The 15568-nt window shown below is 54.9% G+C and overlaps 8 protein-coding genes across 8 annotated transcripts; 4 read left to right on the top strand and 4 right to left on the bottom strand.

Annotated features, from left to right (window-relative positions):
• Positions 1 to 123: 123 nt before the first annotated feature.
• SNOG_07212 (hypothetical protein) lies at positions 124 to 1159 on the bottom strand (the record flags this gene model as incomplete). Its single annotated transcript, XM_001797509.1, has 3 exons — positions 124 to 720; positions 829 to 1008; positions 1037 to 1159. 3 exons carry the CDS (start codon positions 1157 to 1159, stop codon positions 124 to 126), a joined length of 900 nt encoding a protein of 299 aa, XP_001797561.1.
• A 227-nt stretch (positions 1160 to 1386) lies between these two features.
• Positions 1387 to 1933, bottom strand: SNOG_07211 (hypothetical protein; the record flags this gene model as incomplete). The annotated part of the gene is made up of 2 exons (XM_001797508.1): positions 1387 to 1650; positions 1778 to 1933. The coding sequence occupies 2 exons, from the start codon at positions 1931 to 1933 to the stop codon at positions 1387 to 1389; spliced, it is 420 nt and encodes a 139-aa protein (XP_001797560.1).
• Positions 1934 to 3088: 1155 nt separating this feature from the next.
• SNOG_07209 (hypothetical protein) lies at positions 3089 to 5389 on the top strand (the record flags this gene model as incomplete). The annotated part of the gene is made up of 6 exons (XM_001797507.1): positions 3089 to 3196; positions 3288 to 3597; positions 4203 to 4430; positions 4481 to 4562; positions 4827 to 5116; positions 5171 to 5389. 6 exons carry the CDS (start codon positions 3089 to 3091, stop codon positions 5344 to 5346), a joined length of 1194 nt encoding a protein of 397 aa, XP_001797559.1. The 3' UTR covers positions 5347 to 5389.
• Positions 5390 to 5970: 581 nt separating this feature from the next.
• On the bottom strand, positions 5971 to 7041 carry SNOG_07208 (hypothetical protein; the record flags this gene model as incomplete). The annotated part of the gene is made up of 2 exons (XM_001797506.1): positions 6609 to 7041; positions 5971 to 6544 (listed from the first exon to the last, which is right to left on the bottom strand). Exons 1-2 carry the CDS (start codon positions 6794 to 6796, stop codon positions 5971 to 5973), a joined length of 762 nt encoding a protein of 253 aa, XP_001797558.1. The 5' UTR covers positions 6797 to 7041.
• Positions 7042 to 7494: 453 nt separating this feature from the next.
• SNOG_07207 (hypothetical protein) lies at positions 7495 to 9092 on the top strand (the record flags this gene model as incomplete). Its single annotated transcript, XM_001797505.1, has 2 exons — positions 7495 to 8207; positions 8279 to 9092. The coding sequence occupies 2 exons, from the start codon at positions 7495 to 7497 to the stop codon at positions 9090 to 9092; spliced, it is 1527 nt and encodes a 508-aa protein (XP_001797557.1).
• Positions 9093 to 9993: 901 nt separating this feature from the next.
• SNOG_07206 (hypothetical protein) lies at positions 9994 to 11014 on the top strand (the record flags this gene model as incomplete). Its single annotated transcript, XM_001797504.1, has 3 exons — positions 9994 to 10026; positions 10094 to 10210; positions 10361 to 11014. 3 exons carry the CDS (start codon positions 9994 to 9996, stop codon positions 11012 to 11014), a joined length of 804 nt encoding a protein of 267 aa, XP_001797556.1.
• Positions 11015 to 11402: 388 nt separating this feature from the next.
• Positions 11403 to 12749, top strand: SNOG_07205 (hypothetical protein; the record flags this gene model as incomplete). The annotated part of the gene is made up of 3 exons (XM_001797503.1): positions 11403 to 11506; positions 11557 to 12160; positions 12207 to 12749. The coding sequence occupies 3 exons, from the start codon at positions 11403 to 11405 to the stop codon at positions 12747 to 12749; spliced, it is 1251 nt and encodes a 416-aa protein (XP_001797555.1).
• Positions 12750 to 13243: 494 nt separating this feature from the next.
• SNOG_07204 (hypothetical protein) lies at positions 13244 to 14343 on the bottom strand (the record flags this gene model as incomplete). The annotated part of the gene is made up of 4 exons (XM_001797502.1): positions 13244 to 13375; positions 13429 to 14135; positions 14230 to 14265; positions 14325 to 14343. 4 exons carry the CDS (start codon positions 14341 to 14343, stop codon positions 13244 to 13246), a joined length of 894 nt encoding a protein of 297 aa, XP_001797554.1.
• Positions 14344 to 15568: the final 1225 nt, after the last annotated feature.

Genomic DNA, 15568 nt, shown 5'->3' with positions numbered 1-15568 from the left:
TCAAGTTCCTGTCTTCTTGACGCGCGCGCATCTTGGACCGTGGGCGGCCATGCAGAGGGCGGCGCATTATCAAACGACGCTATCCCGCTAGGCCTGCCAGACAACTCACAATGGGGTGGGCTGCTAGCCTGCGTGACCCAAGCCTCTCGCCCTGACCGCTGCTTTCTCCCGTAGCCAGGGGAATGCATGCTCGACCAGCCCTCTAACCGCACTCGTCACCAGCCTTCTGAACGAAACCCGACACGATGCGCTGTCGAGTGTGGAATCCCGACGGCTTTCTTGCTCGACGCCTCGACGCTCGACGCCTCGAAGCTGCCCGCTTGTCGAGGGCGAGCTAGGCGCAGTCGCCGGCCAGCAGCATGGTTGAGCGCCGGCTGGTGGGTGGGCTGGAGGCCGGCTGTCCCTGCTTGCGCGCACATCATTTCCCTCTCTAGCCCCGCAAGTCGTTCTGGAATGCCGTCGTGAGGTCACACAAGGCGGCGCAGCTTGCTCGCTGGCACCCTTCGGATCGTTGGCCGTGAATGGTCTAGACGCTCGTGGTGTCTGGTTCTCTGCACCCTGAATGTCCCGCCAGCCCGCGCTTCCCTGCGCGACGTTTCCAAGCTGGTGAAGGGAACGCTCTGCGCCAGGGCCAATGGGCCGACAAGAACACCACTCCAAATTTAGCTGACCCGGCGCGTCCCTCGCCTGCCGTTGCGCTTTGTGCTCGTCGCTCTGCGCCTATGATGCTGCATCCTCGAGATGAACATGCCACCTCGCCTTCATTCTCTTCTCTGACTTCTTCATCAGTCTGCATAAGCAAAACCAGGCATCCGGGCGATCGCTCACATTGCTGTTTTTGATCACGCTCGCTTCGCCATCGCCAAACAGCCTGGAACATTGCCAAGCCGTTGCATGAACCACAGAGGTGCTCGAAACTCGCTCACTCCAGCATCCCCCACCCAGGAGGCGCGATTCATTTACCTGAATACCTGTCGCTTCGCGTGCAGTTGCATCATCGTCTGGGATCTGGAGTGAACATCATAAGGCTGCTTACTATTCTACGTTCTGACCACCCTTGATGAGCATCCTGATTAACCCGAACTGTTGAGCTCGGTCGCACATCGATGCTTGTTTGTTCCCATGACCGGTGGCGCAGCCCATTGATGCAATGCCGCATGGTGGGTGAGCAATGTCGCCCGCCTGATCATGTTCTGTAGATTGTTGCATTGCAAACAATGGCCCTGCGGTGGTATTGCGGAACCAAACGCTGCGATTCTTGCAACATGTGTGTTTATCCGGCATTCTCCTTCGCTTCACTGTTCCATGTCCTCTTCTGCACATTCGAAGCCGGCTGATCAGCAGCTGCATAGCCAGCCACAACAAAGTTTCAGATAGACCGAATCATCATTTGTCGAGCCCTCTCGCCTTGACGAACTTTGCAATCTGATCTTTGCATGTCTTATCAGTGTAAGATTCCCAGACCTCGTAAAGCGATATGAGCTCCTGCGTGCACTCTACAACTGCTTCAATGTCGACGCTGCTCTCCGCAAGCCAGTCCACCAACTTTTGCACTCTGTTTTGCGCTCCTTGCGGTGCGCCTCGGGCATTTCCTAGTGACTGCAGCGCGTTGGTCATGCCTTGGTGCGTTGATCTGAAGGAAAATGTAGTCTGCGCCATGGTAGAGAAATTGCGAACTATGTTGTGGCTAGATGAGACGGATCGGGATCTACGATGCTGCGGAGACACAGCCACGATACTGACAGGAGGAGTGGGCGTGGAGATGTTCGGCTCATGCGAGTGCATTTTCTTCCTGCGTCAGCTGGAACTGGGTCTGCATGTCTGCCAGGCTGCGATATGGGTGATGGATGATAAGCTGTGAATTCATCTCGGAGATGAGCGTAAACTCGCATTCTCCGATTTTTGATATGTCGTTGAACGAAGTGTCTGCCATGTTGGTCAGTTATCATTATGCGGGCGATAATTTCAAGCCACTCACCCCAGCAATGGCGGGCTTCTGCGAGTACCATCCTAATGTGCTGTGGACACTCCTCCATCTTGCAGGCCAAGTAAAGAGCAGTGGCAAGCACAAGTGCAGGGTTCGTTCTTCGAATCTCAATCTTAGCGTAGAACCGACGTACATAGACCTGTGCGGTAGCGAGAGCCTGTTGCCGTATGCCCAGAGGTCTTGCCATCTTGGATAATTCTGTATCGGTCAGCTGTTGAAGTCTTCGCGAGTGCAGAGAACATACGGTGGTAGAAGTAGATACTGAGGTGCCTCCTATCTGGCAAAGGATACATGTTGACCAAGTTCCGCTCCGATTCTTCTATCTTTTTCCGTTCATGCGCCAATTCTTGTTTCGTGAATGTCCAGAACTTGCGTTGCGTGGACTCCCAATAGCTAGAAGCCATTTTGGATGGAAAAGTGAGACACTTGGACAAGCCCCCTGCGACTAAGTAGAGGATTACAGGTGGCCAGAGACGCTATCAAGCTGATAGTGAAGATGGCCAATAACGAAATCGAGAGATGCAGAAGTGTACGGGCGAGATAAGCGCAGCTTGGGGCACCAAGCAGCAATATGAGACTAGATAGTCCAAAGGATAGTTCTCCACCTGCCGTCAATTGCAAAACTGAATGTATGCAAAGGATGAATGATGGTGCCTGGTAAGCTAAGGCTCTGAACCCCGAAGAACCAAAACACAAACGCGTAGAAATGAAGCAAACTACCAAGGGCGTTGAACTGTAGTTTTCGCTAACACTGAGACAAACAAATGGGGTCTGCACCACGACTGAGGCTCTGGGATGTGTATGGCATGGTGATTGCTACTGGGGTAAGGGGGTGAGGTTCTGTCCAATCATGTGTCAGCAAATGGTGGTCACAGCTGCCGTTCCTTCCCTCGGTGCAGCCGGCCACTTGTTCAGCTAGGCTTTTTTCGGCGCGCTCCAAGCTTCCAGCGCTGACCTCATACCCCACGTCGAATCCTATGAGCCTTCACCTTCACCCATAGCCATTCCTTCGGCATTGTCTCTCGGCCAGGTTCGAGAGTTGCTCCCCCCGCGCGCGGCAACCCACAGCCATGATAGACCGAAGATAACAGCACCACCACAATGGACACCAACAGCGCAAGCGTCGCGGACGCCCGAGTCGACGAGCTCTGGGCGACGCTCGACACGCGCAAACAGGGCCATTTGGATTTGCCCGCGCTCAAGAAGGGGCTGCGGAAGCTGGACCACCGTGAGCCCAATCGCACCACGTGCAAATAGATCTGGCTAAGAAGATACTGTAGCCTTAAAAAACGCCGACCAGCTCCTAGACGATGTGATGAAAGCTGTCGACACCGACGGGAGTGGGCAAATTTCATACCAGGGTGAGCTTTACTCACAACTTCTGCGAAATAACCCCTTACTGATGCCCGTGGGACCAGAATTCCGAACATTCGTACACGAAACCGAAAGGGAACTCCTATCTCTGTTCAAGAGCATCGACTACAACAACGACGGCAAGATATCGAAACCTGAGCTCCGCGCAGCTCTGAGTCGCGCAGGGCTGGCGGTACCCAACAGCAACCTGGACACCTTCTTCACCGAGGTAGACACCAACAACGACGGCAGCATCAGTTTCGAAGAATGGCGGTACGTTACCCATTGAGACCTTCAGATTCCTGACAGCTACGGGCTGCGACCACATAGCGCTGCGGAGATCCATCGCCGGGTGTGAGCACACAATACACAATGCGCTTTATTTTCACCCGAGATACTGCAGCGCTAGAATTCGCCCGTGCTGGTGCTGAAAAGAGAGCCCGCAAACATGCTCCAAGTACAGAACTAACAGTTGAAAGGGACTTTCTTCTATTTATACCGGCCAGTGCACCAAATCTGCATGCGGTCATGTCCTATTTTTCTGCGACGATGAAAGTGAATCAGGAGGGCGACGTTCTCGTTAGCGACGACACGATCCATGGTTTAGGTACTGCACAGCGTTTTCTTCAGTTTTTCTTCGGCTCTCTCCTACTGGTAGCGAGAACGCCGCCTACTTCTTTTCCTTCAGATTACAACGCATCGCTGGAAATGGCTTCACCACCTGCTCCTAGTCTCGCGCACTCGCAAACGCTCCCGCCACGTTCTGAAGTTGCCGAGGAGCTTGATGCTTCTCGCACTGAGGTACCCACGGGGCTTTTAGAAAGCTTAGGAACCGTGCTGATTGCTTGTGTTCCCCATACAGGCTATTTCGTGGCGGGAGGTATTGCAGGAATTGTTTCTCGCACCTCGACTGCGCCCCTCGACCGATTGAAAGTATACCTCATCGCCCAGACCGGCGCTGCTACTGAACAAGCCGTTGTCGCCGCAAAGTCTGGAAACGTCATCAGTGCCGTGCGCAATGCATGGACACCGCTCGCTACTGCCATGAAGGAATTATGGCAGGCGGGCGGCATGCGCAGTCTCTACGCCGGTAAGTCTTGCGCAAAATTGGTACGTGACGTGCACTGATGTGGCCTCTAGGTAATGGTCTGAACGTGATCAAAGTTATGCCGGAGTCTGCCATCAAATTCGGCTCATATGAGGCAAGTGTCGCCATATTCAAGCATGTACTGTCACTGACGTAACAAGGCTGCGAAACGTCTATTCGCTACAGTTGAAGGACACAACGATCCATCGGCGATCCACTCCTGGTCGAAGTTCGTTGCGGGTGGTCTTGCAGGTGAGCATTTATAGTTCCAGGATTTCTTAAAACTTTGCTGACAACAAGTAGGCATGGTCTCTCAGTTTGCTGTATATCCTATTGATACCCTCAAATTGTGAGTGAATTCTCCCTCCTATGCAAAACACTAAAACTAATGATTCGTAGTCGTATGCAATGCGAGACTGTTTCTGGCGGGTTACACGGCAACCGACTGATCATCGCTACGGCAAAAAAGATGTGGGCACACAATGGCGTTGCAGCTTACTACCGAGGATTGCCCATGGGAATAGTTGGAATCTTTCCTTATGCCGCACTTGACCTGGGTACCTTCGAATACCTCAAGCGAGCGGTTGCACGACGCAATGCGAAGAGACTCGGGTGCCACGAGCAAGATGCTGAGCCGGGAGGATTCATGACAGCGGCCATCGGTGGCTTCTCAGGAGCTTTTGGAGCCAGTGCGGTATATCCGCTTAACGTTTTACGAACTCGATTACAAAGCCAAGGCACAGTGTTGCATCCTCGGACGTACACTGGAATTGTCGACGTCACAAGACAGACCATCGCGGGCGAAGGATGGCGTGGTCTCTTCAAGGGGTTGACTCCAAACCTGCTCAAGGTGGTACCTGCCGTATCGATCACCTACGTCGTCTACGACAAGTCGAAGAAGATCATCGGTCTGCGCTGAGTCGAGATTGACACTCACTCCAATTGCACACTATTCAGAACAAATCCTGCATACCGATCCACGCATCTTTGGATGGGGAGAGCGGAACAGCGCCACGTCTTTGGACGCGAGATTGGCGAAGTAACAGCTACCAGGGTTTGGGCATCACGCAATACACGACAAATCTGGCACCCACATCATTGTCGAACTACACATACATGTCCTAGCAGCCGGAGCCAATACCATAGTACGCCCCTACGAGCAGTTTCATTTGCATATCGATACCGAGATACCCTTCGCGCTCCAATGTCGGCATTGTTACGGTGCAGCTACGGCTGACCTTTTATTGATTTACCATTGCATTGCGCATGGCGTTTTGGGAGCATGAGCGCTTTGACTGGGCTCATTGATGCTACGAATGAGGGTGCCGTGTTGAAACCGAGAGGATTGGATGTTTTCTTGTCATATGTATCATAGCTACAAGAGAAGATATGATCGAAATAGCCATCCTATATATTTGGGTAAATGCTGCACGCTAGATACAAGGTGCTGACAAACGGTACTAAGTGCATATAGCCGGGTGATTCACCACGAGCTCCCAAAAACGCCTCTAATGCCCATGTAACCACAACATCTCTCGCTGACTTACTTTGTAATAACAATCAACAGCAGCAGAATGATAATCAACACGACGATCACAGTCAAACTCCAGTTATCCCTCGCCTTGCGACTAAACCGATCCAGCCTGCCCCTCGCCCTCACAAACTGCGCCTGATGCCTATCCACACCCTCCTCGACATCATCCAGCAACAACACCTGGCCCTCTAGCTCCTCGCCAATCTGCTCGCTCAGCTGGCGCTGCCGCCCAATGCTCGCGCCCAGTACGTCCAACTGCTCGTCCTGCTCGCGCAGCACCTGGCTGTGGTACGTGTGGATCTGCTGGTTGTCGAGGCCGGAGTGGTCGGGCGCAGCGTCCGGGTCCGGGTCGTCGCGGTAAGGGAATAGCTGTGCGCGGTTGGGATCCGGGGCGTCGGCTGTGTCGGTGAAGCGCACGGATTTGGATTTCGGGGGCGCGGACTGCGCGGCGGTGAAGTCGCGCTGGAGGGAGGGGTCGTTGGGGTGTGTGATTGTGGATGATGTCGGGGCGGCGGTGCGGGAGAATTGCGAGGTTAGGTCGGTGAGTTGGGATCTTAGGCGCGGGAGTTGCGAGGATATGGATCTGGGTGGGGGGGTCAGTATGGCATGTGAAGGGCATGGGGGAGGGATGGGTGGTGGTGACGCACTCGTCGGATGTGTCTGCGACTTGTGATTCCAGCGACTCGATGCCTGAGCGCAATTGCTCGAGGGACCGCGAGATCTGGGCATCTTGGCTGGTGGAGGGGAGGTTCAGCGAGATGGCGCGTTGGCGCTCGAGCAATGATAGCTTGATGTGGTCGGACAGCAGGAACAACTGCGGCGGGTTGGTGGCCATGGCGACGGGTGAGGTGTGGAGGGCTCGTGGTGGACGTGGTGGACGTGGTGGACGCGGAGGAGCGTTGAATGTCCGCGTGTGGAGTGAAGCTGGGATGACGAAAGCGGCAGGTGCAGACGAGTGCGGGTCAGGAGAGCTACGTTGGCCGGCAAACAGCAACAATCAACAATCAACAATCAACATCAAACGCGTGCACAAAATGGCGCTGGTCGAGTGGGCGAGTGGTCGAGCTGGCCCCTACGGACGACGTTTCTGGGTGGAGTCGTCGCAAGGCGGCAGTGGATTCTCGGACCGCTGACGGCATGGATGGGGATCGATCATGCACGCTGCTTGGCCCGGATCACTTCCGAGCGGCACCACCAGGCCCAGCTGCACGGCCGCTGTCTTGCTCTTGCACAACCCCAGAGAGCCACACCACCGCCCGCATGCTCCCTGCCGTATCGGGAAGCATGCCTCCATTCCAGCCAACGCCCTTGTTGCTAGTATATATATCGTCGCCCTCTAGCTCCCGGAGCTATGCTCGTGGGCAGTGAACAGTGAGCAGTGAACAGTGAACAGTGACCCAGCCTCCCGTCCTCCGCACCCCGCCGTCCCGACCGCCTTTTGATAGCACCCGCCGCTGCTGCATACTGCCAAGGGACGGGCAGCCTGTCCGGTGAAGCTGCGCCTGCGCGAGCCTCTGCTTCACCTCGACCACCATGTCCGCGCCGTCGCCCATCCCGCCGCCCAACGACCGGCGGAACTCGCGCGCGTCGAGCAGCAGCAGCCTGCCGCTACAGACGCCAGACGATGTGGCCGCAGAGCCGGGCGAGTTGCGAATGGTCGGTGGCCCTCCCAGCAGTCCCTCGCCGTTCGCTCTGCGCGTGTCAAACTCACCATCTTCGAAGCGTCGCCGCAGCCGAATCGTCAAAGTCCCGCCCGAGCTCGCCGCCCTCGAGTACGTGTCGACGCCCGACAGCAACCTCGTCTGCCTCATCTGCCACGCGCCCTTCGACAAGCCCGTCCAGCTGCCGTGCGAGCACTACTTCTGCCATGACTGTCTCGAGCATGCCTGGGCCCCGCAGCCCAATGCCCGCAAGACGTGCCCCACGTGCCGCCACAATATTGAGACCACTCGCGACCTGCGTCCCGTGCCCAAGATCATCGAGCACATGCTGGACGAGCTTGTAGTCAAGTGCTCCAACAGCAAGGCTGGGTGCGACTGGGTCGACCACCGCGTCAATGTCCACGACCATGTCATGATATACTGCGAATACACGCCGGTGGAGTGTCCCGTGAGGGAGTGTCGTCTGCACATTCCCCAGAAGGACTACCACAAGGGCTGCCTGCACTACACCGTCAACTGCGATGACTGCCACACCTCCCTGATGAAGAAAGATCTCGAGGTAAGTCTGGTGACCATGTTGACATGGCGATTGCTAAACACTGTACACTGCAGGAACACCAGCGCAACTCTTGTGCAAATCGCTTGACATCCTGCAGCCTGTGCGCGGTCGAGGTCCTGCGTCTCGACTTGAAGAACCACGTCAACAGGGACTGCCCCAAGCACATCATATCTTGCCAGGGCGCCATTGTCGGTTGTCCCTTCAGAGACGAGCGCGCAGACGTCTTGCATCATGAAAAGGCATGTGCCATGGCGACCATGGCCCCTCATTTCCGCGAACAACAGGCTCGCATCGAGCGGAATGAGGCGCGCATGGAGCCGCTGATCAGGAAGGTTGGCGTTCTCGAGGACGGCCTCACCAACATCACCAACATGCTGTACCCAGCCAATTCGAACGATGCCTCCTTTCCGGTCACGGATCCCTTGGACCCCAACGATGCCGAGGCCCCCACAGACTTCAATTTGCCGCCAGCTTCATTTCCACCCGTTACACAAGACAACGAGAATTCTCAAGCCCAGCCACCTTTTGACTCACAGGTGCACCACCTCCTTACACTCCACGACTCCCTTCGCGAAGAAGTGTCTCGCATTACCAACGCCATGACCGAGCTCGAGGGCCGTGCCAACATGATGGTCTTCAACGAGAGCACGCGCGTAAAGGAGGAGATGCTGCGCACCAACACCGCCATCAACAGCATGCGCATGCAGCTGCATTGGCTAATGAGCTCACACCTCCACAACCGGTCCAACTCTGCTGGTAGCTCATCAGCTAGAACTACCGGTGGTACGACCACCGCTACCAGCAGCGGCAGTAATGTTACCCCAGGAGCTAATGTCAGACCTGGACCGAGTGGGACAATGCAGTCTTTTCGGCGCCTGAGCGATTCGACTCGACAGGACACAAAGCTCTGATTCGTCCAGTCTCACTTGCTCGATCTGCGGCTCATATCCGAAACATGTCTTACAAAAAAAGTGATTTCCAGGCGTTTGTGGCAGTTTACACAACAGAAGCGAAAGCCGGGTCTGGAATGTGGGAGAAACTGAATACCAGGCAGTTTCATTGGCCAGGACTGCTTTTCCGGTGTCCTCTCCGATACGGTTGGCGTTGATGGCACAGCTGGGGCAAAGATACATGTAGATATACCCATTTTCTCATTGCTTTTTACATCAATGCGGCGCCGACACCCAGGCTTGGGTGAGCGGCTTTTTAGAATGGTTGGGCAAATGGGGGCAAAAGAAAAGTGATCTCCATAGCAGAGTATGCTTAGTGCCGAATAGCAGCATATATTGATAGCTGAGACATGTCTTAGGTTGCTTGATGTCAGTGGCTTTTGTGTGACTGTTGGAAAAATAGGTTGAGATGCAAGGTTGGCCAATGGCATTTATGCACGCCATCGTGATTCATTCCACCGCCAAGTGGTGGCCAAACAATTTGTTTATTCCTACAGGCAGACGGCTTTTCTGAAGGCATGCAGCTGATAAACATGCCTGTCTTGTTTCACGACTTTAGGCAAAGCAGCACGGTGTCTTATACGCGTGTGCACATATATACTGGCCGGGCACGGAAATTAAAGTCATCGCAGATATCCGCGCGTAATATCTCAGGCATCAGATTAGACAACCACCGAGATGTAGATCGCCGAGCGTGTGCCGGTATCGCTGTGAAGGATGCGCGCACGTGAGATGATGTCTGGCGTATCGGATCGTGTGTATCGGTGACGTCCTTGAGGACCCTTGTTTGAATGATCAGCACTGCGCGTCAACTTTTTTGACCCGAATCATTGATCGCCAAAACAAAACCTCCAAGCCAGACATGTCTGGGAATACTAATTCAGACATCTTGATTGTAAGTTTGTGTGATGCCCTTTGCCTAGCTGTTGTGTGTTCTGACTTTTTGTTTTTGAACTTCACAGGCTGGTGCGATTGCTGCTTTCACGGTCGATCTGCTTGTGTACCCGCTTGATACTATCAAGACGAGGATACAAAGCCCGGATTATGCAAAGTTTTACACAGATGGGCAGACGGGGAAGGTGAATCGTGCGCTATTCAGAGGGGTATATCAAGGGCTTGGGAGCGTGATTATTGCGACGCTGCCATCTTGTAAGAATATCTATCTCATTTCACAATTACCGTACCGTCGGACCATTTGCAGTACATGAGATGTTAACACACCCCAGCAGGTAGCATTCTTCACCACCTACGAGCGCACAAAAACCCTCTTCACCCGCCTCAACACCACCTCCTCCATCACCCAATGGCGTCTTACCCATCGCCGTCGTCCACGCCCGGCGCATCCTCCCTCGCGGAACTCGTCTCCTGCGCCCATCCTCACCCCCGCAGAAGTCATCAAGCAAAACGCGCAAATGGTAAAAGCAGGCTCGCCAACAAACGCCACCATGCAAACCCTGACTAAATTCAAATCAAACCCTCTAGCACTCTGGCGGGGTTATACCGCGTTAGCGGGGCGCAATTTGCCCTTTACAGCCATGCAGTTCCCCATGTTTGAGCGGCTGAAGCTGGGGATTAAAGAGTATAGGGATCGGCGGGGGTTGACGACGGGCACGATTTGGGAGAGCGGGAGTATCACGGCGGTGAGTGCGGGATCGGCGGGGGCCGTGGCCGCGGTTATTACCACGCCGATTGATGTGGTGAAGACGCGGATCATGTTGTCTGCAGCTGATAATGCCGCGCAAGAAGCTTCACAGGCACAAGCGAAGCCGAAGGCGGGTGGGCTGGTGGATGCGTTTGGCAAGTCGGTGGAGTCGTCCAAGGATACGGTCAAAAAGGCGGCGAAGAGTTTACATCGATGTGGGGCGGTCGGAGCAAAAAAGTAGTTGGAAGATTGGGCAGGAGATTATGGCGGAGAAGGGGGTTAAGGGTTTGTGGAGAGGGGGTGCGTTGAGAGATGTTTGGACGTTTATAGGCGCTGGGTTGTATCTAGGGGCGTATGAGAGTGGGAGGGTGTATTTGGCTGGACGGAGAGGGGAGAATGTGGACGAGGAGGATTTGATGTAGAGCAGCCTGGGATTCTCAGATTCATTTCAAGAACACTTAATACATGCCGAACTTTACTGTTCATATGCTGCAGGTACCGGCGCAAACACGGCAAGTCTAGCCGAGGCGACATGCGAGTCATTGCGCGGAAAGTTATCGATTAGCTTTACTTCACGAAAAGCTCCCCGCAACAACTTTCACGCCAATGACCAGAATTCAATGACGACAATGGCAGACGAAGACGAAGAGCTCGCGCATCTGCGCGCGCCGGATGCCACAGATAACGATGCTATGGAGGAGGACCAGGACTTTTGCTCCTTCGACAAACTCGTGTTCGCAACTCTTAGTCACATTGAGCTTCGGGAAAGCTAACAGACTACAGAGCACATCACGATGTAGCTTCGCTGACGCTCCCGAAACGCGGCGAGAAGGACTTTGAGAGCCACTCGACGAACCAACAGCTCGACAAGTTGGAAGCTTCGCGGCAGGCTATGCATGGTGTCTTGTCGTGGCAGAGGTCGCATACACAAAAGAACCACGTCCTAGCAATGTACGAGCCGGAGAGTAACATGGCGGTCGTGGATAAAGTCAAATCACAGCACTTTCAGACGATTGGGCAATCGAGGGCCGGGAAGGAGTGGCTGTTACCAGAAGAAGCACTCTTTCTGATCGAGCGAGGAACGCTGGACTGTCGATGGCCCGTCAAGCGCGAGGACGGCGACGAGACAATCTACAAGATCGAGGACGGCGCACCCATGAGCCTGCAAGCCGCGTACGCAGCCTTCATCGGCTTCGAAGGCGGCGTCGGCGGCAAACTCACTCTCGAAATGTACAACGTCTACGCCGGCCTCAAGCGCTCCGGCTACGTCGTCTTCCGCACCGGAACCTGGAACGAGCATCGCGGCGACATAGTCCCCGCGCCTGCAGCATCGCCAGACCAAGACACAAAAACCCAGCCTACCATCTTCACCCGCTTCTTCACAGACCTGTGGCGCCGCATAAGCCAGCCCACACACACCATCACCCCCCCAGCAATACGCCCTCGGCCCCCTCATAAAACCCGGGCTCTACCGCTCCTACGCAGACATCTACCGCCTGCTTCACCTCATCCCTTCTCACGACCGCTCCCTCCCCCCCTCCTTCACCCTCCCGCCCTCCTCCTCAAACCCCTTCCGCCTCCACTTCGACGTCTACCGCACGACGTCCAAATTCCGCAAATCCGCGCGGCCCCCACCCGACTTCCGCATCTGCGTCGTCGACGCGCGCTCCACCACGCTGCCCACCGGCGCCCAGATTGCCGATCTCCTCGCGCAGGTGCCCGAGCACAAACCCGCGCCCGGCGAGCAGCTGTACAAGAAGCTCAAGCAGGGGAGCAGGAATGTTGTGTTGGCGGTTGTGGATGCGGGGATCCCGAGCTATATAAGACTCGCGGATGTGGAGTTTAGTGCGGAGCGCGTGTTTGAGAGGGAGTGCGAGGGGTGCGAGGGGGAAAGGGCGGTAGGGGGTAGGGGTGGTGGTAGGGGGAGGAGGGAGAGGGAGGGGGAGGGGAAGAGGATGAAGTGCTTGAGAGAATGATACCCAATTACACGAGTATGACTGGCTTTGATGATGATGCATGTGGTTCAGTCATCGTTCATTTTGTGTGGTGAGTCTGGGTCCAGACTGGTAGAATGAGAAGGGCTACTTTGAGTTTCTAGAGAATTCTGCTACAGACGTGAGAAAACTGGCAATTCCGATAAATCTCATTAATTATTACGACAGTATACCTGAGTAGAGATAGATTCGAACTCCTGAATGCATGCAGCCATCACACATGCCGTGTGTCGACAGTCTGAAAACGAAATGGGGTATCTAAAATGCCTCGAATGCGCTTCTGCGAATGAAAGAGTTGATGCTTGCAGGGGGAGGGTTAAGAAATACTAGCATCGCTGTCGACTATTGCGGACACGTGCTTCAAAGACGGTACATAGACATGGCAGTGGCGATTCGGCGGTTAAGCTCCGTCCTAGATGCTCGCCACGTTGAGATGGCAATAGATGGGGAATATGGTGGTGAGAGCATGTGGACAGTTATGCTTCTCGTACCAGCGCGTTGATGATGTAGTCGTTGGCGAAATTCCAGAATGGATGTGACTCGAGAACTTCACGGTCTTGGTAGATACGTCCACCGTAAACAAGGCGGATACTGGACGAAGAATCGAGCTGCACACAGTTAGCGCCTCTCCCATTTGACCGCTGAGATGCGGTGAACATACCTCCGCTTGTTCCTTGATCTTGTCGACAATCGATGCGACCGGCTCTTTCCTTCGGAGCTTCACTGTGACGTCCCGGCCATCTCGACTGATCCTGACACGTACAAGGACCGGCTCGTCTTCCTCATCGTCATCGTCGTCCTGGGTCTCGTCGACTCCTCCAGCAGGACCGCCTTGATCGTCCTCTTCCGTCTCTTCAGGCACCAGTCCCTCGGGCTCCACGATAAGCCATTCAGGCACTTTATATAACACGCCCGTCGAATCGTACACGCCCTTCCACAAACACCCCGTCGGACAGGTGCACTCCAGCGTCTCCAGCCAGCCCTGCGCATCCCGCAGCTTCCCTGCCTGCAAGCTCTGCGCCGCCAACCGTATCGCGCCCCAAACCTCCTGCGACCCCGTGACCTGCGTATCCCACCAGTCGTTGCGCTCCTTGTCCAGCCGCGACCGCGTCCACGTCTGGTTCGTCGAGTCTGTCAGTGGCTTCGCGCGACCAGGCGAGGCCAGCGCATTTGGCAGTTTTGCGCGTTGGAACATGGGGATGGCGGTCAGTGGCGTGTTCGGGCGGTCGACAGGGTCCTGGCGGCCCACGGCGGGGGTGAAGTTGCCATGCGATGCGCGTGGCGATTGTGGAGAGCCTGGTCGCGTGGACGGCGCGGTGATGTTGCGCGACGACGAGTGCGCGCGGATGGCCTCAGCGGCGTCTGAGCCTGCCGGTCGAGAGGCGCAACAGCCCTGGACACACGGTCAGTACGGCTGTCTTGGACTTGTATGGTGCCGAGGTTGAGACGGAATGTCACTTACCATGGCGAATGAAGACTATCCCTGCGCCCAACGAGGCTGTTAATGATAAGAAAAATGTGCAGGTCGCGGTAACAATGAGACAGAGGCGTGCAAACAGCAGAAAAAAGGTCGCATGAGTGCGGTTTGGAAGCCGGCTAGGCGTGGTGGGAGAGTAAATGGCGCTGCGGGGCGGGCCTCGAGCTGTGCCTTTGCCTTGGAGTATCAGTCGTTGGACCTTGGAGGCAACCTGCCTGCACTGCGCTTGTTTGCACTGCCCGCCACCCGCCAGACCAATGCCGGCCCTCGTGTCTTTTTCTCATGGTTGATGCTTCGAAGCCTGCACGTGCCAGGCCGTAGCGATATCCTCTAATGTGCAGGTCATCGTTTCGAAGCTGCTGGTCTCTGTTGCTTTGAAATGACTTCGTAGCACAGCTCTGCGCTAGTCTGGGTCAATCCCCACCCTTGCTTCGCTTACCTGATTTGACCTCAACCTTCAGTAGTCCGCATCATCTATGGCAAAGTCCCATCCTTCACTGGCAGCCAAGAGTAGATGCGCCCCTGATACTGTTACTGTTGTTGATTGAAAATATAATCTTGAAATGTCTTTCTAGCCTGGAGCACCCCAGTCCACATTTAGCCATATAACCGAGGATTATACAGCTATTGTCTAGTCTCCCTCGTCTGCGTTCATTACCTACAACTACACCCTGCACTCGGTTCGTCCCAACACTCCACTGTGCTGCACAGAATTTGAGCATAAAACAATACCCGCTGTGCATCTACCTCTTCAAACATTCCCTATGATCCTGCTGAGGTCTATCCTCTTGCCCATTGAAGATTGCCTTTCTAGTTCCGCTGCTCGTTAAGCTCCCTCTTTATCACGTAATGACGCTTGACGTATCGCTCAATCTGTATATGAATTGAAAATTGTCTTCTACAAAGATGATGTGAGATGGCCTGATTAGAATCATTGTCCATGGCGAGTCATGTGCAGTTCGGTCCCACATTCGGCTCCTACCCGCCTCTCCCAACTCCACATCCATCCATCTCCGTCTACTAACTTTGGCGGTCCATATACCTGAAGCATAGATTTGTATTCCCACCTTCGAATCCATTGGCATCAAAGTGCTCCGCGGACACCAGACTGGTTCACCGGACCGGGGCCATGTCGGTCCAAAAGCCTAGGCACACTTGTACTTGCCTGAACCGGCCCGATCGCTGCTGGTCGCTCCTGAAATGACCTACTATTGTGCTTTTCAAGGTACGCAACTCTGGGCCCGGAAGTGCGCGGTATTCCGGCTTGTAAGCCAGGGTTATAGATGCGCTTTTAACATACCAATCATTATAAAGCCTGCAGATC

Source organism: Parastagonospora nodorum, assembly GCF_000146915.1.
Source record: "Parastagonospora nodorum SN15 chromosome Unknown scaffold_10, whole genome shotgun sequence".
NCBI lineage: Eukaryota > Fungi > Ascomycota > Dothideomycetes > Pleosporales > Phaeosphaeriaceae > Parastagonospora > Parastagonospora nodorum.
This window is presented reverse-complemented; position numbering and strand designations above follow the sequence as displayed.